Genomic DNA, 24,571 nt, shown 5'->3' on the forward strand with positions numbered 1-24,571 from the left:
GTCCGGCCGCCGCTTCTCCCGCACTTCCGGCCGCCGCTTGAACGCTGCTGCCCGTGTCTCATAGCGCTCCCAGGTACCGGGGTGCCCGCTGCCCGCACTGCACACTATGGAACAGATGCGAGGGGGGGGGGAAAGGACAGCAGCAACAGGCTGTGGATAGTATAGCACATATATAAATATATAATGATGTTTATACTGGCAGGGAGGCTGTTTTATAATGATTACACAGGCTGTTAATAATATCAATATGAAACTGCACTGTGATTATATGGATAAGCATGGCAGCCATTTTAACCATGTTTCCTGTGTCTTCCTGCTGTGATTCCAGAACGTTCCTGTCCTACATCTCTACTCCACCGGAGGCGCAGGGGTGTTAGTGGGAATTTGGGATCACATTTCATAGTACTGGCCACGTGTACTGCACTTGGCCAGATATATATACTGAGTCGTGCAAGTGTCTGTGTTTGTGTATTGTATTGTCTGTCGCCATAATGAGTAAGGCACCAGCAAAAACTAAAAAGCATAATTGCAAAGTCTGTAACAGTGTATTACCGGATGGATCTACCACATGTACAGTATGTTTTGTGAATTCGGTTCAGAATACCATTTCTGCTCCAGTTTTACAACCAATGTCCTCACCGGACCCTCCGTGGGGTATGTTAGTAAATGTACTAGATAGGTTACAATCAGAATTGACCGCCGCTCGTCAGGAGCGGGAAACGGTAAGATCTGAGTCTATGGTGAGACCGCCAGAACTACCGGAGGCATCTCAGCCTTGCGTAAGGTCCAAATCCATTTTGGGTAAACGGGATAAATTTCATATGTCTTATGATTTTCCAGTGTCTGCTATGTTGCATTCTGACGATTCCATGCCAGACCTCACGGAACAAGATGAGGGTGAGGAGGGCGAAGTGGAGTCAGATGGCGAGGATTTTAACAGTTCCGGCATTGATGATCTCATCAGAGCGGTACGTCAGTCTCTAAAGTTTACTGAAACTGAGGAGCCTCTCACAAATGATCAGGTCGTATTTACTAAACGACAAAAAACTCCAATAAGTTTTCCTGTGTCGGAATCTCTTAATCAGATGTTAGTAGAAACACGACAGAATCCAGATAAACGGTTTTCTATACCTCGCAGATTTAAGTCTAGTTACCCGTTTCCAGACTCGGTAACATGTACATGGGAGAATCCACCAATAGTTGATTCTTCAGTGTCAAAGCTTACCAAGAAATTAACCATACCAGTGCCCGCAGCTACTACGCTTAAAGACCCTTCAGATCGCAAGATAGAAACTATGCTAAAATCCATGTATGTAGCAGCAGGTGTGATGCTAAGACCTGGATTGGTTGGCATTTGGGTCACTAAGGCACTCATAATATGGCTTACAGAACTCAAATCTGCTTTACATGACGAAAATCTGATAATTCTTGTAAATCAAATGATTGAGGCGGTGGAGTATCTCTGTACAGCGTCTACTGACGTCTGTCAGCTCACTTCTCGTATTTCATCGTCGCTAGTTACGGCACGAAGAGCACTCTGGCTGCGTGCTTATCATGCGGAGGCAGAGGTCAAACGAGGTATAGAGGCGTTGCCTTACGATGGCAAGAAGTTGGTTGGTCCTGAATTGGACGCATGGATTGCTGAGGCTACGGGAGGTAAGTCTGTTTTCTTACCATTGCCTCCACCGGTATCAAGAAGAAGGTACGCTGGACCTTCGTTCAAATCCTTTAGACCTCAGCCCTTTCGAGGACGTGGCAGAGGATCAGCCACGCCTGCTAGACGTGGTCGCGGACGTGGTTTCCAACAAACCAACACAACTCGCCAGGACGCTAAGGTTACCGACAAGCCAGTGGCATGACGGGCTACCAGCCCATCTCGGTTCTCCGTTTGTGGGAGCACGCCTTCAGACGTTCCATTTGGCGTGGTTCCACACATCCGCGGATGGGTGGATCCGCAATTTAGTGTTAAAAGGTTACAAAATAGAGTTCGACTATCTTCCGCCTCTGCTGTTTTTCAAGACAGGGTTGCCTCTGTCGGACGACAAGAGGAGGGTTCTGCAAATTGCCATTCAGTCCCTACTGGATTCGGCAGTTTTGATTCCGGTCCCTGTACACCAACAGGGTCAGGGTTATTATTCAAGTCTTTTTGTGGTACCGAAGCCGGATGGCTCAGTCAGACCAATATTGAACTTAAAGGGTCTCAATCAGTACGTAACTTACTACAGATTAAAGATGGAGTCTCTGCGTTCGGTGATTGCGGGTTTAGAGCCAAAGGAATTTATGATTGCGCTAGACCTCAAGGATGCGTACTTACACATTCCAATTTGGCAGCCTCATCAGAAATTCTTACGGTTTGCAATACGCCAGAACCATTACCAGTTTCAGGCTCTACCGTTTGGCCTGTCATCAGCGCCTCGGGTATTCACCAAAGTGATGTCTGTCATGATAGCTCATCTCAGATCCCTGGGAGTGACAATAGTTCCATATTTAGACGATCTGCTCATCAAAGCTCCGTCTCAACAGATACTTCTCCAACATGCGCTGCTAACATACGAGGTACTGGTTCACCACGGTTGGATTGTCAACTTCAAAAAATCACATCTAATTCCGTCTCAACGCCTTCAGTTCCTAGGTATGATTCTCGATACGGTCAATCAAAGAATTTACCTACCACAGCAGAAAGTACAAATTCTACGCCATCTAGTACAATTAGTGCTCAAGCCACGCACAGTGTCGGTACACTTGTGCATTCGCCTCTTAGGCACAATGGTGGCAGCTTTCGAGGCGCTTCAGTTCAGAAGATTTCACTCTCGTCCATTTCAGCTGAATGTGCTCGCCCAGTGGTCGGGCTCGCATCTGCAAATTCACCACAGGGTGAGGTTGTCGCCAAGGGCAAGAGTATCTCTGCTCTGGTGGCTCAAGGAACACAATTTAACCGCAGGAAGACGGTTCGGAGGCTGGAATTGGATAATTCTAACTACGGACGCCAGTCTCAGAGGTTGGGGAGCGGTAATTCAAAATTGTCAGCTCCAGGGTCTCTGGGCGGATCACGAAAAATAGCTGTCTATAAATGTCCTGGAACTCCGCGCAATTTACAATGCGCTACGACAAGCAGTGCACATGCTTCGCTCTCAGCCTGTCCAAGTGCAGTCAGACAATGCGACGGCGGTCGCATACATCAACAAACAAGGAGGAACGAGAAGCCGCATGGCAATGCGGGAAGTAGCTCGAATCCTCAATTGGGCGGAACGCCACCAGGTGATATTGTCGGCCGTGTTCATTCCAGGAGTGGACAACTGGGAAGCGGATTATCTCAGTCGTCGGGATTTTCATCCAGGCGAATGGGCATTAAATCCAGAAGTGTTTCACATGTTGGTTCAGCGATGGGGTTATCCTCAGGTGGACCTGATGGCGTCTCGACACAATCACCAAACGTTCCAGTATGTGTCCAGAACAAGAGATCCAAAGGCAGTGGCGGTGGATGCTCTCACTGTCGCGTGGCCGTACAGTCTTGTGTATCTGTTTCCACCGTTTCCGTTGCTCCCTCTGGTGCTAAAACGGATCAAAAGAGAGTCGGTCACAGTCATACTAGTGGCGCCTCATTGGCCTCGGAGAGCTTGGTTCTCGGATCTCCGAGGACTACTCGCAGACGATCCTTGGCCGCTCCCACTACGTCCAGACCTGTTACAACAAGGTCCGTTCCTTTACCCCGATTTAGCGCGGCTGCGTTTGACGGGGTGGCTGTTGAGACCGCCCTCTTAAGAAGAGAGGGCATTCCAGATTCGGTTATACCAACCATGTTACGAGCTAGGAAGCCGGTTACGGCAGCTCATTATTACAGAATATGGCGTGCCTATATAGGTTGGTGTGAAGCTCGGAAGTTTCCGACATCATCTTTCAAGTTATGCCGCCTTTTGTTGTTTCTACAAACAGGGTTAGATGGAGGCCTGCGTTTATCTACACTAAAGGTGCAGGTATCTGCTTTGTCAATTTACTTTCAAAGACGATTGGCTCTATTGCCGTCTATACGCACTTTTCTCCAAGGTGTCCTCAGAGTACAGCCTCCATTCATTCCACCTACAGCGCCATGGGACTTGAATCTGGTTTTAGAGTTCTTACAGTCATCATGTTTTGAACCCTTACAGCAAGTGGATATAAAATTTCTCACTTGGAAAACAATTTTTCTTCTAGCCTTAGCTTCGGCAAGGCGTGTTTCGGATTTGGGTGCCTTGTCATGCAAGTCACCGTATTTGGTGTTTCATGATGACAGAGCGGAACTTCGGACGAATCCCGCTTTCTTACCTAAGGTAGTGTCATCTTTTCACATCAATCAACCAATAGTAGTTCCTGTGTTGACGGCACATTCTGGAACTCTGGATGTGGTACGCGCATTACGCGTTTATGTATCCCGAACGTCTTCAGTTCGTAAGACGGATACGTTGTTTGTTCTCTATGATGCTGCCAAGATGGGTTGGCCAGCGTCTAAACAAACCTTATCCAGATGGATAAAACTGACCATACGTCAGGCTTACCTTCATGCTAGGTTACAACCGCCTACGTCAGTAACCGCTCATTCCACACGTTCTGTGGGAACTTCATGGGCAGCTGGTCGGGGAGCTTCTACGACGCAGCTTTGCCGTGCGGCTACATGGTCTTCAGTGCACACGTTTGTGTGCTTTTACAAGTTTGATACGTTTGCGGCATCAGCATCTAGCTTTGGCCGCCTAGTGTTACAGGTGCCAAACAGCTCTCCCGCCCACGGGGGAAGCTTTGGTACGTCCCAAGAGTACTCCAGTGACCCCTAGTGGATGATAAAGAAAATAGGATTTTGGTACTTACCAGGTAAATCCTTTTCTTTGAATCCATAGGGGGCACTGGACGCCCACCCAGAGCAGTTTTACCTAGTTGTGGTGAGTTCTGAGGATCTTATGGTAACACACTTTCACCGACTGGTTCAAATTACAAGTGCTGGTTAGGGTGTCAACTGTTTAGTTGTCAGTAACGTTAGGTGTCAACTTCGTTATTGTCCGTTATGTTATATGTAATACTCCATTGTCAACCTCTCTATAGTTCCTGTTCGGCTCAGTAAAAAACACTGAGAGGTACTCGGGGATATGGAGGGGTGGAGTGTTCTAAATTTAAATATTCAGTGCTGTTCCTACGGAAGCCCGTCCATATCCCAAGAGTACTCTAGTGCCCCCTATGGATTCAAAGAAAAGGATTTACCTGGTAAGTACCAAAATCCTATTATTACCTTATTTCACTTTAATGGTGATAAAGAGGGCCCAACAAGAACAAAATATTTGCAAAAGTATAACTTTTCAGGGTGCCATTATCTCAGCTTGGAATGATATATCAGGTGTCAGTTTTTTTTGTGAGAGGTTCATATGTATTAGTAGTTTGTTTCCAAAAATTCTGAAGTCTGAGATTTGTGTCCTACTGTTTAGATTTTGAAAATTAAACTTAAAATACTTTTTACCAACTTTTGGTCTAAAAATCTTGGGTTGACAAAATAGGAAATATTTTATTTTTGGCTAAAGTCAAGGTCCATTCTATTCTAAGCTACTGTGAAAATTTCAAGTTTGAGACTGAAGTGGAACTAGAGTTATATATTAACAGTGGGTGACAGGGAGAGGGTGACGTCAAGTAGACGGTGACTGCGGTGGGTGATAGGGAGAGGGTTACGCCAAAGAGAGGGTGACAGCAGTGGGTGAAAAGGAGAGGGTGACAGCAGTGGGTGACAGAAGTGTGTGATGCCAGGGAGAGGGTGCCATCAGTGGGTGGTAGGGAGAGGGTGACAGGAAAAGAGTGACAGCAGTGGGTGACAAATACAGTATTACAATTGTCTTACCTGGGACCAGCACTGCAGCACATAGATGGCGGTTCCTCCTTGCGTTTATGACGTCAGATCCCTGGCACTGGTGGCAAGGACATTCTCAGGAAGCCATTAAAGAGAAAAAGGTTAATCTATACATCAAACCAATGGTTTTTGTCCCAAGGCTCTATCACATTCCAGTGTTGAGATATTTGCATTTGCGTAAATGTCTAGAAACATGAAAATTGTTGTCTAGCATGATATAAAGATGGCCAACATTTCGAAAAAGGAGCAAAAAAAGAAAAGAAAATTGTGGTTTTGAACTATAGTCATATAGGGGAGATAACTGGAAAAAAAATGTAAATTTTTAAAAATCAAGCAACTGTTGTTGGACCACTTCGTATGGATTGACCCTTCATAAAGATGCACGGCAAACATCAAAATGGCCATAACCTACTAAAGAAGATACTAGGAAGGGCTGAAACATGATGAAAACGGGAGGCTTTTAAGTTGCAGGCGGGCAGGATACCGACGCTGAAATCCCAACACACTGTGGAATACCGGCGGTCGCAACTCTGACCGCTGCCCGGAATCCCTACTCGTGTGGTGGTCCACGCCACCACCCAAGGGGGAATGTAACTCCGAAGTGCGGTGAGCTCTCGAGGGGACACTCTGTGCGAGCCGCGGGTATTTTGGATGTCAGGATCCCTACATCTGTCTCCTGACTGCCGGGATACCGACAGCCGGGATATCATACTGAATCCGATGAAAACATGTAGTTTTCCGTACACATTACATTAAAAGCAATCTGTATATTATCTTTAATCATTGTAGATAAATTAGTGTTCTAGTGAAATAGCGTAAATGAACAATCATCATTAGATCACTGAGGTCAATCACAAAACCTCAATAGTGAGTCTGAATTGTATCTCATGCAGAAATACTCTAATTGACGCCGATTAATAGGCCACATTGTTAATCATTAAAAATGGCAAAATACACAAGTCTAAATACACATGTATTTCCACACCTATTCATCAAAAGAAAACTGCACAATCCATATGTTTATTTAGGGGTATATGCAATTAGCAAAGAATTGCGGCAATTTTTCGGCCGTTTTTTAATTCGACACAATTCGACCGTCTAATTTCGGCAAGTGGGTGCCGAAATTGACCATATTCAATGAAAAACGGATTCGACAGTCCCGCTGACGAAAAACGTCCGATTTGACGGATTTTGTTCCGATTTTTAAAAAAACGGGAAATAACGGGGGGGAAAATGGCGTGGGGTCCCCCCTCCAAAGCATAACCAGCCTCGGGCTCTTCGAGCCGGTCCTGGTTCTAAAAATCCGGGGGGAAAAATGTCATGGGATCCCCCGTATTTTTAAAACCAGCACCGGGCTCTGCGCCTGGTGCAAAAAATACGGGGGACAAAAAGAGTAGGGGTCCCCCGTATTTTTTACACCAGCATTGGGCTCCACTAGCTGGACAGATAATGCCACAGCCGGGGGTCACTTTTATACAGCGCACTGCGGCCGTGGCATTAAAATATCCAACTAGTCACCCCTGGCCGGGGTACCCTGGGGGAGTGGGGACCCCTTTAATCAAGGGGTGTCCCCCCCAGCCACCCAAGGGCCAGGGGTGAAGCCCGAGGCTGTCCCCCCCATCCAAGGGCTGCGGATGGGGGGCTGATAGCCTTTGGAAAAATGAAAGAATATTGTTTTTTCCAGTAGTACTACAAGTCCCAGCAAGCCTCCCCCGCAAGCTGGTACTTTGAGAACCACAAGTACCAGCATGCAGGAGAAAAACGGGCCCGCTGGTACCTGTAGTTCTACTGGAAAAAAAATACCCAAATAAAAACAGGAGACACACACCGTGAAAGTAAAACTTTATTTCATACATGCCGACACATACATACTTACCTATGTTGACCCGCCGACTGCCACGCCCCCCTCGTCACTGAAGAATCCGGGGTACCTGTGAAAAAAATTATACTCACCTCAATCCAGTGTCCAGGTTATAATCCACGTACTTGGCAAAAAAAGAAAACGAACACCCGGACCAAACGGACTGAAAGGGGTCCCATGTTTACACATGGGACCCCTTTCCACGAATGCCGGGACCCCACGTGACTGCTGTCACAGAAGGTCCCTTCAGCCAATCAGGAAGCGCTACTTCCTGGCACTCACCTGATTGGCTGTATGCGCGTCTGCTGTCAGACAGCGCATCGCACAGCTCCCTCCATTAGTTTCAATGGTGGGAACTTTGCGGGTAGCGGTGGGGTTACCACCGCGGGTGACCTCACCGCTGACGCAAAGTTCCCACCATTGAATATAATGGAGAGGCTTTGCGATGCGCTGTCTGACAGCAGACGCGCATACAGCCAATCAGCAGAGTGCCACGAAGTAGCGCTACCTGATTGGCTGAAGGGACCTTCTGTGACAGCAGTCACGTGGGGTCCCAGCATTCGTGGAAAGGGGTCCCATGTGTAAACATGGGACCCCTTTCAGTCCGTTTGGTCCGGGTGTTCGTTTTCTTTTTTTGCCAAGTACGTGGATTATAACCTGGACACTGGATTGAGGTGAGTATAATTTTATTCACAGGTACCCCGGATTCTACTTGGACAAGTGGACCGAACGTCGTGTCAACATAGGTAAGTATGTGTGTGTCGGCAGGTGTGAAATAAAGTTGTACTTTCACGGTGTGCGTGTCCTGTTTTTATTTGGGTATTTTTTTCCAGTAGAACTACAGGTACCAGTGGGCCCGTTTTTCTCCCGCATGCTGGTACTTGTGGTTCTCCAAGTACCAGCTTGTGGGGGAGGCTTGCTGGGACTTGTAGTACTACTGGAAAAAACAATATTCTTTCATTTTTCCAAAGGCTATCAGCCCCCCATCCGCAGCCCTTGGATGGGGGGGACAGCCTCGGGCTTCACCCCTGGCCCTTGGGTGGCTGGGGGGGGACCCCTTGATTGAAGGGGGTCCCCACTCCTCCAGGGTACCCCGGCCAGGGGTGACTAGTTGGATATTTAATGCCACGGCCGCAGGGCGCTGTATAAAAGTGACCCCCGGCTGTGGCATTATCTGTCTAGCTAGTGGAGCCCGATGCTGGTGTAAAAAATACGGGGGACCCCTACTCTTTTTTTGTCCCCCGTATTTTTTGCACCAGCACCAGGCGCAGAGCCCGGTGCTGGTTTTAAAAATACGGGGGATCCCCTGTCATTTTCCCCCCCCGGATTTTTAGAACCAGGACCGGCTCGAAGAGCCCGAGGCTGGTTATGCTTTGGAGGGGGGACCCCACGCCATTTTTTTTCGGGATTTTACCATTCCATTTAAAAAAAAGAAAAATAATAATATTTTTAAAAATATATAAATAATACTTGTGCCTCCAAAATAGACAAACCAAGTACCTAATCCCTTCTAATATAAATAGATATGCTATTACCAATAAAAAAAACACCAAAAAAGACATGTTTTAAATTTTTTTTATTAGATTCCCCCACCAAAGTGTGGCGGATTGAAAATGACGAATTTACTGTCTAAAAGCACTGTTGTCGAATTTCCAAACTTCAATTGAATATACTTTTGGCGAATTGCTGCATTTGTACCATTGCAGAAATGTCGAATTTGACAAATGTCGAATTTCAAAAAGTCGAATTTTGAAAGTCCGTTTTTTTTGACGGAAAGTACTGAATTGCATTGTTGATTTTTTTTGGGGGGGCGAAAAAGTCCAGTTTTTCGACAATTTCGGGAATTCGACCGCAATTGCATATACCCCTTAGACTGAAAAATTAACTGTATGGAAACAGTCCTATAAAACTGTTTATAGCCCGTCCGCGATTATGCCTGATATTCCTGTGCTAAGTACACACCTGTACAATTCGGGCCTTTAAGATGATCGACTCAATAATTGTATAGACTTGTATGCAGGAATATTAACCAATAAGCCACTTTAAAAATGCTCCTGCAAACGGTCCGATTGTGCGGTCACATCTTATTAAATTTAAGATGCCTGACTTTCTGATCCTGTTTAGGAACATACACGCTGAGCGAAAAATAGCTCAGTGTATACATTGTGCACACTAATTGGATAATTGCTCCTAGGATTGGAGTGTTTGTCCAATCTGCAGAGTGTGTACTAGGTATTATTCCTGTGGGATTATAATGTTGTGCCACTTTACTATCGTAAAGTCCAAATTTTATTTGTATGTTTACCAAGACTGGCTTTCAATGGATGGATAGTACAACCTACATACAGTAGATGGATGAGCACACTCTAATAAATAATTGACATGGGGGGTAATTCCAAGTTGATCGCAGCAGGATTTTTGTTAGCAATTGGGCAAAACCATGTGCACTGCAGGGGAGGCAGATATAACATGTGCAGAGAGAGTTAGATTTGGGTGGGGTGTGTTCAATCTGCAATCTAATTTGCAGTGTAGAAATAAAGCAGCCAGTATTTACCCTGCACAGAAACAAAATAACCCACCCAAATCTAACTCTTTCTGCACATGTTATATGTGCCTCCCCTGCAGTGCACATGGTTTTGCACAATTGCTAAAAAAAATCCTGCTGCGGTCAACTTGGAATTACCCCCATGGTTTGTTACAATGTGTACATTTTGAATATTGATGTACCCTTTCTTGTACCTACCACATACTTCACATTTGTTTTCTTATAAGTTTCTCTGTTCCAGTCAATAATATTGCATCATATATTACTACAATTAAGTACTATTAAGAAACATCTAAAGAGAATAAATATAGAGGTTGCCTATAGTCTTCTAGCTATCATTTAGTACAATGTTTCTCGAATTTGGTCTTCAGAACCCCACACAGTTCACATTTTCCTGGTCACCCGGCAGGTGCACATGTGTATTCATTTTAAAACATCCACAGGTGGAGCTCATTATTTCACTTTTGATTCTGTGAGGAAATATGGAAAACATCAACTCTTTGGGGTCCTGAGGACAGAGTTTGAGAACCTGTGATCTAGTACTGTACATTCTATTAAATGATAGGTAGTAGGTGATTGGTTTCTACCTCACTGTTCCCCATTTAGAAGGTTTTATGCATGATATTTTTATTGAAAGAAAGATGCACAGGAATATAAACAGGAATTTAGAACTTACAGACTAGTTCAAAGGTAATATATTGCGTCAAGGACGTTATTATGTATACATTGAATAAGAAAGGGAGCAAACTTATCCAATTCCCGTTTCACAAGTACATAATATATAAAATACCTTTAAGCTAAGAGAATTAGAGAAAAGTAGAAGAGAGAAGGTTTAATACATCTCCCTCTATATAATTTCATCCTCATCATCTATTACGTAAAATTCTATGGGGAGGATTAAATTGATCGCGGTCAATTTTACTGTGAAAAAAAAACAAGCTTTATCACAAATTTTTAACCAATGTTTTTATCTGGCAGTTCAATTAATGCCTGTTTTTTTCCATGCTAAAATTTACCCACTATCATGCGAAAAACACACGATCCAAGATAAGGTCCCAGATTCATCTGTTCACGAGATTGTGAGAAAATGTCACTTTTCGTGGATTTTGCCTCTTGAAGGCGAAACAAAATACCTGATTGTGCCAGCTATAAGGGATTATTGAATCCCCCCTAATTAACCGTTGTTAATTGAATTCCCCCTAAATCTGAGTTGATGAGACTTGGACGCACATGTGAGGAACCTGAACAAATAGATAGTGAAACATTATCCTTCCACTATGTCTGCCTCTATAAGTACACAGATAGGATTACCAGCAACTGTTCAGCCTGTTTCATATACTATTTGTAGGACTTTAGTGATTCAGTCTAATTTTGTATCTACTTTTACAAATATGTCCAAATGGGTTAATGCCATCACTAACAAACTTTGGTATGTCTTGCAGAAGGAGACTTAGGTTGGGTATACACTACATGATATGTTGCACGTCGGCGCATTTGCCTGGATGCGATCGTCTCATATGCGGAAATCAGATAGGGTAACCCCGCTGACAACGGGTGAGAGCATACAATCGCGGGTACACATTATACGATGTGGCCAATATATAGTTCTGATCCACGCCGGACCGATATATCGGCTGATATGTCGTGTAGTGGATACCCAGCATAAGATTTTAAACTCAGTGGCTAATCTATTTTTGTTTTAAGAGCGTCAAAAATGTAAAAGATCTAATACAGTCAGAATTTCTAGTCAGACAAGTAAGCATCGTGGCTAAGATATAAACCAATAGGTTGTTTCAAAATGCATTCACAGCTCCTATATTATACTAAAAAAAAAAACAATACAGATTTTTTTTCAATCTAAATAAAGATAAGGATCCTACAGGGTTCCTATGATGAATGGGTTACAGTATAGACTTGTGTATATACTTTTTTAAATTTTGATGCTTTTAGTGATTGCCAATGCTGCCTATTAATGTATACACATTTTTAGAGGATTTCTGCATGTCATGGCTCAGAGACCATAGAGATGTTTATAAATAGGCTACATTGATTTTGCAATGATAGTTTATACTCTCTCTCCAACAGATGTCACTAGAACGCATTTTGTCTACCATGATTAATACTACAGGGTATACATAGCTTGCATTGACTGTAAATCTGTATTTTGAGCTACAAGTTATGTTCCTCAAGGCTTTTTCCATTTATTCTTCTTTCGCTGGTAATATACTCTTTTGGTGTTTGCCATGCATCTGCATGAATTTGGGAAAAATGCTGCCAGACCGCGGTATTCCTGAGACTTTGCTGTGTCACATGACTTTGTGGTCACTATATACATACATGCTGTAGGATACATGTTATGCTCCATTATGAAGATGACCTATAGTAATACAGGGCAATTCCAACCAAAAGTGGACATGGGCCATTTTGTCTTATTTCAGTAATGGCTACCTGGCATTAGGCAGACACTGATTGTGACCACTGATTGCTGCTCTCTGAAAACAAAGGTAAGAAACTTGGGTTATTGTAGTTTATAATAAAAGTTGAGGACATGTACTGTCAGAAATTACATGTTGATAATTAGTGTTTCATGTGGTTTTATGTTAGTGAAAGCGTTAAAACAAAGAAGATGAGATATGGTACCCATCTGAAAACATTGTTAGAAAGGTAAATGACCCTCTATCAGTTAATGCAGGGGCCTTTTTTCATTTCCTGATTAATGTATTTGATGGTTACGTCTGTGACGATTTTCGGGTTACGTCTGTTACACATACATTCTATTAAATATTGTCAAGGTAATAAGAATGACTTTCCTGAAAATTGTACTAAAACAATCTGTGTGGTTTATGCTTTATTGTAGAAAAGTATGGAATAAATATCTGTTGTAGTTTCAGAGAAATCAGACATGGTATTTTATGTCAGAAATTACCATGTCCTGTCCCGGTTACATCCATTACATTTAAACATTGTATTATTTACAGCAGACAACAATGGTGAGGCTTGTTCACACTTCATATTTTTATTCACTAGTAGATACAATTGTGGTAAAATTTGCTTCTCTATGTGCATTTTAAATTTCAAGTAATCCAGATTTCTCTAACGTCCTAAGTGGATGCTGGGACTCCGTAAGGACCATGGGGAATAGCGGCTCCGCAGGAGACTGGGCACAACTAAGAAAGCTTTAGGACTAACTGGTGTGCACTGGCTCCTCCCACTATGACCCTCCTCCAGACCTCAGTTAGATTTCTGTGCCCGGCCGAGCTGGATGCACACTAGGGGCTCTCCTGAGCTCCTAGAGAGAAAGTATATTTTAGGTTTTTTATTTTACAGTGAGATCTGCTGGCAACAGACTCACTGCAGCGAGGGACTAAGGGGAGAAGAAGCGAACCTACCTAACTGGTGGTAGCTTGGGCTTCTTAGGCTACTGGACACCATTAGCTCCAGAGGGATCGACCGCATGGAGCCGGCCATTGATGTTCGGTCCCGAAGCCACGCCGCCGGCCCCCTTACAGAGCCAGAAGCAAGAAGAGTCCGGAAAAATCGGCGGCAGAAGACATCAGTCTTCACCAAGGTAGCGCACAGCACTGCAGCTGTGCGCCATTGCTCCTCATACACACTTTACACTCCGGTCACTGAGGGTGCAGGGCGCTGGGGGGGGGGGGCGCCCTGAGCAGCAATAAAAACACCTTGGCTGGCAAATATATCACAATATATAGCCCCAGAGGCTATATATGTGATAAATACCCCTGCCAGAATTCATTAAAAAGCGGGAGAAACGTCCGCCGAAAAAGGGGCGGAGCTATCTCCCTCAGCACACTGGCGCCATTTCTCCCTCACAGATCCGCTGGAAGGAAGCTCCCTGGCTCTCCCCTGCAGTCTACACTACAGAAAGGGTAAAAAAGAGAGGAGGGGCACTAAATTTAGGCGCAATATACATATAGCAGCTATAAGGGGATATCATTTAGTTAATCCCTGTATTATATAGCGCTCTGGTGTGTGCTGGCATACTCTCTCTCTGTCTCCCCAAAGGGCTTTGTGGGGTCCTGTCTCCTGTCAGAGCATTCCCTGTGTGTGTGCGGTGTGTCGGTACGTCTGTGTCGACATGTTTGATGAGGAGACTTATGTGGAGGCGGAGCAAATGCCTGAAAACGTGTTGTCACCCCCTGCGGGGCAGACACCTGAGTGGATGGACTTGTGGAAGGAATTACGTGAAAGTGTCGACTCCTTACATAAAAAATTTGATGACATGCCAAATGTGGGACAGCCGGCTTCTCAGCTCGTGCCTGCCCAGACGTCTCAAAGGCCATCAGGGGCTCTAAAACGCCCGCTACCTCAGATGGCAGACACAGATGTCGACACGGATACTGATACCAGTGTCGACGACGAAGAGACTAATGTTATGTCCAGTAGGGCCACTCGTTACATGATTGAGGCAATGAAAAATGTTTTACGCATTTCTGATGTGACCCCAGGTACCACAAAAAGGGTATTATGTTTGGAGAGAAAAAACTCCCAGTAGTTTTTCCCCCTTCTGAAGAATTAAATGAAGTGTGTGAAGTAGCGTGGGCTTGCCCAGATAAAAAATTGGTAATTTCTAAAAAGTTACTAATGGCGTACCCTTTCCCGCCAGAGGATAGGTCACGTTGGGAAACACCCCCTAAGGTGGATAAAGCGCTTACACGCTTATCAAAAAAGGTGGCACTACCGTCTCCGGATACGGCCGCCCTGAAGGAGCCTGCTGATAGAAAGCAGGAGGCTCTCCTGAAGGCTATATATACACACACTGGTATTATACTGAGACCAGCTATTGCTTCAGCATGGATGTGCAGTGCTGCTGCTGCATGGTCAGATTCCCTGTCAGAAAACATTGACACCCTAGACAGGGACACTATATTGCTGAACGTAGAGCATATTAAAGACGCTGTCTTATACATGAGAGATGCACAGAGAGATATTTGCCGGCTGGCATCTAAAATAAGTGCACTGTCCATTTCTGCCAGGAGAGGGTTATGGACTCGGCAGTGGACAGGTGATGCAGATTCTAAAAGGCACATGGAAGTTTTGCCTTATAAGGGTGAGGAGTTGTTCGGGGATGGTCTTTCAGACCTAGTGTCCACAGCAACGGCTGGGAAGTCAGCATTTTTACCACATGTCCCCTCACAACCAAAGAAAGTACCGTATTATCAGGTACAGTCCTTTCGTCCCCAAAAGAGCAGGCGGGGTAGAGGCGCATCCTTTCTGCCCAGAGGCAGAGGTAGGGGAAAAAAGCTGCAGTGTACAGCCAGTTCCCAGGAACAAAAGTCCTCCCCCGCTTCTTCTTCTAAGTCCGCCGCATGACGCTGGGGCTCAACAGGCGGAGCCAGGTACGGTGGGGGCCCGTCTCAAAAACTTCAGCAATCAGTGGGCTCGCTCACAAGTAGATCCCTGGATCCTTCAAGTTGTATCTCAGGGGTACAGACTGGAATTCGAGACATTTCCCCCCCGCCGTTTCCTCAAATCTGCCTTGCCAACATCTCCCTCAGGCAGGGAGGCTGTGATAGAGGCAATTCACAAGCTGTATTCCCAGCAGGTGATAGTCATGGTGCCCCTACTTCAACAAGGACGGGGTTACTATTCCACAATGTTTGTGGTACCGAAACCGGACGGTTCGGTGAGACCCATTTTAAATTTGAAATCCTTGAACACATACATAAAAAAATTCAAGTTCAAGATGGAATCGCTCAGGGCGGTTATTGCAAGCCTGGAAGAGGGGGATTACATGGTATCACTGGACATCAAGGATGCTTACCTGCATGTCCCCATTTACCATCCTCACCAGGAGTACCTCAGATTTGTGGTACAGGATTGTCATTTCCAATTCCAGACGCTGCCGTTCGGCCTGTCCACGGCACCGAGGGTATTTACCAAGGTTATGGCCGAAATGATGATACTCCTTCGAAAAAAGGGAGTTTTAATTATCCCATATCCCTTATCTCCTGATAAAGGCGAGGTCCAGAGAGCAGTTGTTGGTCGGGGTAGCACTATCTCGGGAAGTGCTACAACAGCACGGCTGGATTCTAAACATTCCAAAGTCACAGCTGGTTCCTGCGACACGTCGACTGTTCCTGGGGATGATTCTGGACACAGTCCAGAAAAAAGTGTTTCTCCCAGAGGAAAAAGCCAAGGAGCTGTCATCTCTAGTTAGAGGCCTCCTGAAACCAAAACAGGTGTCGGTGCGTCACTGCACGCGAGTCCTGGGAAAGATGGTAGCTTCCTACGAAGCAATTCCATTCGGCAGGTTCCATGCCAGAACCTTTCAGTGGGACCTGTTGGACCAATGGTCCGGATCGCATCTTCAAATGCATCGGCTGATAACCCTGTCTCCAAGGACCAGGGTGTCTCTGCTGTGGTGGCTGCAGAGTGCTCATCTCAGAGAGGGCCGCAGATTCGGCATACAGGACTGGGTCCTGGTGACCATGGATGCCAGCCTTCGAGGCTGGGGGGCAGTCACACAGGGAAGAAACTTCCAAGGACTATGGTCAAGTCAGGAGACTTCCCTACACATAAATGTTCTGGAACTAAGGGCCATTTACAATGCCCTAAGTCAGGCAAACCCCCTGCTTCAAAACCAGCCGGTACTGATCGAGTCAGACAACATCACGGCGGTCGCCCATGTAAACCGACAGGGCGGCACGAGAAGCAGGACGGCGATGGCAGAAGCCACAAGGATTCTCCGATGGGCGGAAAATCACGTGTTAGCACTGTCAGCAGTGTTCATTCCGGGAGTGGACAACTGGGAAGCAGACTTCCTCAGCAGGCACGACCTCCACCCGGGAGAGTGGGGACTTCATCCAGAAGTCTTCCAAATGATTGTAAACCGTTGGGAAAGGCCACAGGTGGACATGATGGCGTCCCGCCTAAACAAAAAGCTAGAAAAGTATTGCGCCAGGTCAAGAGACCCGCAGGCGATAGCTGTGGACGCTCTAGTGACACCGTGGGTGTACCGGTCGGTTTATGTGTTCCCTCCTCTTCCTCTCATACCAAAGGTACTGTGGATAATAAGGAGAAGAGGAGTAAGAACCATACTCATTGTTCCGGATTGGCCAAGAAGGGCTTGGTACCCGGAACTTCAAGAAATGATCTCAGAGGACCCATGGCCTCTGCCGCTCAGACAGGACCTGCTACAGCAGGGGCCCTGTCTGTTCCAAGACTTACCGCGGCTGCGTTTGACGGCATGGCGGTTGAACACTGGATCCTGAAGGAAAAGGGCATTCCGGAGGAAGTCATTCCTACGCTGATTAAAGCTAGGAAAGAAGTAACCGCAAACCATTATCACCGCATATGGCGGAAATATGTTGCGTGGTGTGAGGCCAGGAAGGCCCCAACGGAAGAATTTCAGCTGGGTCGTTTCCTGCACTTTCTACAGTCAGGGGTGACTATGGGCCTAAAATTGGGTTCCATTAAGGTCCAGATTTCGGCTCTGTCGATTTTCTTCCAGAGAGAACTGGCTTCCCTACCTGAAGTTCAAACGTTTGTTAAGGGAGTGCTGCATATCCAGCCCCCTTTTGTGCCTCCAGTGGCACCTTGGGATCTCAACGTGGTGTTGAATTTCCTAAAGTCACATTGGTTTGAGCCACTTAAGACCGTGGATTTGAAATATCTCATGTGGAAAGTGGTCATGTTGTTGGCCTTGGCTTCGGCCAGGCGTGTATCAGAATTGGCGGCTTTGTCATGTAAAAGCCCTTATCTGATTTTCCATATGGATAGGGCAGAATTGAGGACTCGTCCCCAGTTTCTCCCTAAGGTGGTATCAGCTTTTCACTTGAACCAACCTATTGTTGTGCCTGCGGCTACTAGGGACTTGGAGGACTCCAAGTTACTGGACGTAGTCAGGGCCTTGAAAATTTGTGTTTCCAGGACGGCTGGAGTCAGGAAGACTGACTCGCTATTTATCCTGTATGCACCCAACAAACTGGGTGATCCTGCTTCGAAGCAGACTATTGCTCGCTGGATTTGTAGCTCAATTCAGCTTGCGCATTCTGCGGCTGGACTGCCGCAGCCTAAATCTGTAAAAGCCCATTCCACGAGGAAGGTGGGCTCTTCTTGGGCGGCTGCCCGAGGGGTCTCGGCTTTACAACTTTGCCGAGCAGCTACTTGGTCAGGGGCAAACACGTTTGCAAAATTCTACAAATTTGATACCCTGGCTGAGGAGGACCTGGAGTTCTCTCATTCGGTGCTGCAGAGTCATCCGCACTCTCCCGCCCGTTTGGGAGCTTTGGTATAATCCCCATGGTCCTTACGGAGTCCCAGCATCCACTTAGGACGTTAGAGAAAATAAGATTTTACTCACCGGTAAATCTATTTCTCGTAGTCCGTAGTGGATGCTGGGCGCCCGTCCCAAGTGCGGACTGTCTGCAATACTTGTACATAGTTATTGTTAACTAAAGGGTTATTGTTGAGCCATCTGTTGAGAGGCTCTGTTATGTTCATACTGTTAACTGGGTATAATATCACGAGTTATACGGTGTGATTGGTGTGGCTGGTATGAGTCTTACCCGGGATTCAAAAATCCTTCCTTATTGTGTCAGCTCTTCCGGGCACAGTATCCTAACTGAAGTCTGGAGGAGGGTCATAGTGGGAGGAGCCAGTGCACACCAGTTAGTCCTAAAGCTTTCTTAGTTGTGCCCAGTCTCCTGCGGAGCCGCTATTCCCCATGGTCCTTACGGAGTCCCAGCATCCACTACGGACTACGAGAAATAGATTTACCGGTGAGTAAAATCTTATTGTTTATCACAAACATTGGGGTAGATGTATTAACCTGGAGAAGGCATAAGGAAGTGATAAACCAGTGATCAAGCAGTGTTAAGTGCAAGGTGATAATGCACCAGCCAATCAGCTCCTAACTGTTAATTTACATATGGGAGCTGATTGGCTGGTGTGTTTATCACCTTGCAATTATCACTGGTTTATCACTTCCTTATGCCTTCTCCAGGTTGGTACATCTGCCCCAGTGTATCTGAGAGTTACATCAGTTACTTTGGAATTGCCCTAGAACAAAACCAGTCGGCAGGCCGACAATACACTGGAATAGGATACTATAAGCTAGGAGGAGTCTGTATATAGTTTTTATGATTCTTCCACTTTTTAGCACTTTGTACTTTTTTCCTAGAAGACTTCAGTATATGGTTGTCTTAGAAACAAAGATTACTTAGTCTTACAGACCGCCTCCCGTTCCTCACGTACAATTTTCCCCACTTTTCCCTTTCAGACAGGTGCTTTTTTTTTTTTACATTAAACATAGATGAACTGTGCACATCAGTTGTTAGGTGGATAGAGCAATTATGTATTACAGCAAAACCATGCGGCTTGGAATGTTACTCTTCACTACTCCACTTCAGTGAATTGTGTTTGACATCATGGAGAAGTCTGGTTAATTGAAAACTGCATAATTGTGTAACCAATAACATGTCTTGTCTTATTGTGTATAGAAAATTACATGTTTTTGTACATGTAAAGGTGTGTACACACTCTGAGATATTTTCTTGCGATTTTGACCAAAATCGCAAGGAAAGATAGTGCAGATTGCAAGGTGAAAGTCACCTTGCGATACCGATGCTCGGTCCCGCGAGGTCGGTATCCCAAGCCTAGATGGACTGTGCAGGCAAGTCAATTTTGACTAGTATAGAAGTATAGTCAAAACTGACAGCCAAAATTGCACATAGTCAGTATCTCAAGCACAGTCATCTAGGCTTGCGATACCTACCACAGTCCCTATCACACAGTGAGAATCGGGGTTAGCCCGAATCTCACCGAGTGTACACACCTTTGGGGACAGTCAAGTGTATAAACAATGTTATTTTTTCCCCCATATTTGGTATGAGAGACATGTTACAGTAGAATTATTAATATCCAATCTGGTTTTTTTTTTCTGTCCCGATTTGCTCCCACTTCATTTCTGTTTCTAATATCTTCCTTTCACATTAACTTGGATCATAATGCTTGTTTCTGTATGCTTTGTAAGAAGGTGTTAAGTGCAAATATCAAATGTAATAGTATTTTTACTGTTTCAATAAGATGACCTCAGGTATGTCTGCAGCTATCTAAACATTGTTTCACTTTCAGTCATCACCTTGTCCATGAAACAACTTATCCTCTTTATGCTAACCAGTAACAGGTACAATGTGCCAATTTAGTGGGACATCTCTCTTTTGCTAAAACAAATAGAAACATTCAGTGCCCTCTACCACAAGATGTGTGAGCAGCGCTTACCTTTTGCTCTGTAAAGAGCTTGTTGCAGCGCTCAAAAATAAGTAGCATTTAAGTTTACTTGTGTCTCACCGGGCTCAACTGAAAAAGATTTTCAGTGATATTTCTAGCCCACGGGGGATTTATTTTATATGCATTTTCCTTTTAAGATGTAGACTCTTCCTGAGTAGGCAGAATATAAAAACCTTAGAATGGAAGCTGGGTACACACAGCTGTTCGCTTGTCCGTGTGAGTGATGTCTGGCTGAGAACTGTTTGTAGTTAGAAAGTCTGCATGTGTGTTTGGGTTGCTGATAATAACTTTTACAGTGCTTTTTTCCCCAGAGGTGATGAAACTGTTGCACAATTATAAAATAAGGGACATTTGAAGATGGTAGCTATTCTGGACACAGTATACGCCAGGATGTTCAAGAAGCAAATTTGGAAAACTCTGTATCAAATGTCAAATGCTGGTGGCACATTGAAGAGGATTTCCACATTAAAAATCCATTTTAATAAGTGATAATAGTAGGACCTACTTTGGTGCTGGGACACGCACCAATCGCTGCATTTAGCAGGACTGGCCTGGATCCCTGCCGACTTCCCTTGGCACTGCTTGCTGTTGGCAGAGGTCTGTGTACTATTGTTGGTAAGGGAAGTTATTTAGTAAAATTGATTTTTAAGGTGGAAAAAGCCATTTATTCATGTGTCGATGTAAACAGATAAGTCTGTACCATGCCAAGCCGCACACTGCAATAAGTATGCCGCAAAGGATGTTATGATTCGGGACATTCTCGGAAGTAAATGTTGGCAGGAAATGAGTTGACACTCCTTCATATACTGAGGCCTGTGATTGTGTAGGACTGTTGGGAGACAAAAAGAACATCTTACAGTGCACTGGGCAGAAGCCCAAACAACTGTCACATAGAATGCATTTTAACTGTTTTCATAACATACATGTACTTTTTTGTGTGTTCCGAATGGCTATAATTGCACTGTTATTACTAGGCCTATAATTTTTTTGCAGCCAGCTATGTGATTGCCATTACATGAGTATGTAGTTTACGTTTCCAGTATAGCATAGTAGATCTGAAATGTTTTGCAGTTAATTTAAATTAAAACCAGTGTACAACTGAAGAGCACATTTATCAATAAATAAATCACTTTAAAAGAAAAGGGTGAGTTGCCTATGGATAGGAAGACATGTTTGTTATCCACTAGATGTCAGAGTTGCATTGGTTTAGACGTTATGTGTACAGCCCTTTGAGCAGTAAATCCAGTTCTAATTTGTAAGTTGGATGTTCTCTAGAAAATATTTATGTCATTATTAATAATTATTTTAAGCCATTAAGAGAAAATGGATGTTGTTGTTTTTTTTATGTAAACTTACCATACAAGATACTATAAGTATGTTGTAATATTTCAACATATGATGTTCGTTACATACGCAATGTTTGAACGGGAAGCGGTTACAATACCGCTAGTCAGGATCCCAGAGGTCACAATGCCTATGCCGAATCCCAACTAGAGGTGAAATACCGCTGCCGGAATACCGGCGCCACAGGCTTTTTTCTCTCTATGGGTGTCCAAGATCAGGGGCTTTTTAGCGCTCACCCCGCTGCCGACATACTGGTGGCCGGGATCCCGGCCACCGGTATTTCATACCGATTCCATTTGAACTATGGGAGCTACACTTGGGAGACAAATTTGCCATTTTTATTTCTCTGACGTCCTAGTGGATGCTGGGACTCCGTAAGGACCATGGGGATATAGCGGCTCCGCAGGAGACAGGGCACAATAATAAAAGCTTTAGGATCAGGTGGTGTGCACTGGCTCCTCCCCCTATGACCCTCCTCCAAGCCTCAGTTAGATTTTTGTGCCCGACGAGAAGGGTGCAATCTAGGTGGCTCTCCTGAGCTGCTTAGAATAAAAGTTTAAGTTAGGTTTTTTATTTTCAGTGAGTCCTGCTTGCAACAGGCTCACTGCTACGAGGGACTTAGGGGAGAGAAGTAAACTCACCTGCGTGCAGGATGGATTTGCTTCTTAGGCTACTGGACACCATTAGCTCCAGAGGGATCGAACACAGGCCCAGCCATGGAGTCCGGTCCCGGAGCCGTGCCGCCGACCCCCCTTGCAGATGCCGAAGTTGAAGAGGTCCAGAAACAGGCGGCAGAAGACTTTCAGTCTTCATAAGGTAGCGAACAGCTGTGCGCCATTGTTGTCAGCACACTTCACCAACAGTCACCAACTGTCACTGAGGGTGCAGGGCGCAGGGGGGGCGCCCTGGGCAGCAATGTATAATACCTTTTTATGGCTAAAATACATCACATATAGCCCTTGAGGCTATATGGATGTATTTAACCCCTGCCAGATCTCACAAACTCCGGGAGAAGAGCCCGCCGAAAAGGGGGCGGGGCCTATTCTCCTCAGCACACGGCGCCATTGTCCTGCTCAGCTCTGCTGTGAGGAAGGCTCCCAGGCTCTCCCCTGCACTGCACTACAGAAACAGGGTTAAAACAGAGAGGGGGGGCACTTATTTGGCGATATGATTACATATATAAAAATGCTATAAGGGAAAACACTTGTATAAGGGGTTGTCCCTGTATAATTATAGCGTTTTTGGTGTGTGCTGGCAAACTCTCCCTCTGTCTCCCCAAAGGGCTAGTGGGGTCCTGTCCTCTATCAGAGCATTCCCTGTGTGTGTGATGTGTGTCGGTACGTGTGTGTCGACATGTAGGAGGACGATGTTGGTGAGGAGGCGGAGCAAATTGCCTGTATTGGTGATGTCACTCTCTAGGGAGTCGACACTGGAATGGATGGCTTATTTAGGAATTACGTGATAATGTCAACACGCTGCAAGGTCGGTTGACGACATGAGACGGCCGGCAAACAAATTAGTACCTGTCCAGGCGTCTCAGACACCGTCAGGGGCTTGTAAAAACGCCCATTTACCTCAGTCGGTCGACACAGACACGGACACTGACTCCAGTGTCGACGGTGAAGAAACAAACGTATTTTCCTTTAGGGCCACACGTTTCATGTTAAGGGCAATGAAGGAGGTGTTACATATTTCTGATACTACAAGTACCACAAATAAGGGTATTATGTAGGGTGTGAATAAACTACTTGTAGTTTTTCCTGAATCAGATAAATTAAATGAAGTGTGTGATGATACGTGGGTTTCCTCCGATAGAAAATTATTGGCGGTATACCCTTTCCCGCCAGAAGTTAGGGCGAGTTGGGAAACACACCTTAGGGTGGATAAGGCGCTCACACGCTTATAAAAACAAGGGGCGTTACCGTCTCCAGATACGGCAGCCCTCAAGGAGCCAGCTGATAGGAAGCTGAAAAATATCCTAAAAGTATATACACACATACTGGTGTTATACTACGACCAGCAATCGCCTCAGCCTGGATGTGCAGCGCTGAGGGGGCTTGGTCGGATTTCCTGACTGAAAATATTGATACCCTTGACAGGGACAAGATTTTATTGACTATAGATGCATTTCTATATATGCGAGATGCGCAGAGGGATATTTGCATTCTGGCATCAAGAGTAAATGTGATGTCCATATCTGCCAGACGAAGACACGACAGTGGTCAGGTGATGCAGATTCCAGACGGCACATGGAAGTATTGCCGTATAAAGGGGCGGTCCATCGGACCTGGTGGCCATGGCAACAGCTGAAAAATCCACCTTTTGTTACCCCAAGTCACATCTCAGCAGAAAAGGACACAGTCTTTTCAGTCTCAGTCCTTTCGTCCCCATAAGGGCAGGCGGGCAAAAGGGCCAGTCATATCTGCCCAGGGGTAGAGGAAAGGGAAGAAGACTGCAGCAGGCAGCCCATTCCCAGGAACAGAAGCCCTCCACAGCTTCTGCCAAGTCCGCAGCATGACGCTGGGGCCGTACAAGCGGACTCAGGTGCGGTAGGGGGTCATCTCAAGAGTTTCAGCACGCAGGGGGCTCACTCACAAGTGGACTCCTGGATCCTACACGTAGTATCCCAGGTGTACATTGGAAATTCGAGACGTCTCCCCCTCACAAGTTCCTGAAGTCTGCTTTACCAACGTCTCCCTCCGACAGG

At 45.4% G+C, this 24,571-nt stretch overlaps 1 protein-coding gene across 11 annotated transcripts in view; it reads left to right on the forward strand.

Moving 5' to 3' along the window:
• ANAPC10 (anaphase promoting complex subunit 10) overlaps positions 1 to 24,571 on the forward strand; it is a 305,129-nt gene that overhangs the window by 108,255 nt on the left and 172,303 nt on the right. For 2 of the 11 annotated variants that reach the window (XR_010177485.1, XR_010177489.1), the window contains 2 exons: positions 12,705 to 12,770; positions 12,871 to 12,930. The exons of 6 other annotated variants lie outside the window; for them this stretch is intronic. Coding sequence is in view for 1 of the 5 variants with exons in the window: in XM_063920611.1 (XP_063776681.1) it covers positions 20,832 to 20,837 (6 nt within the window). In the remaining 4 variants the exon portion in view is untranslated. Of the gene's footprint in view, positions 1 to 12,704; positions 12,771 to 12,870; positions 12,931 to 20,831; positions 21,630 to 24,571 lie in introns of those variants that run through there. 3 more of the 11 variants (XR_010177486.1, XR_010177490.1, XM_063920611.1) reach the window with 2 other exon arrangements.

Source organism: Pseudophryne corroboree, chromosome 1 (assembly GCF_028390025.1).
Source record: "Pseudophryne corroboree isolate aPseCor3 chromosome 1, aPseCor3.hap2, whole genome shotgun sequence".
Lineage (NCBI taxonomy): Eukaryota > Metazoa > Chordata > Amphibia > Anura > Myobatrachidae > Pseudophryne > Pseudophryne corroboree.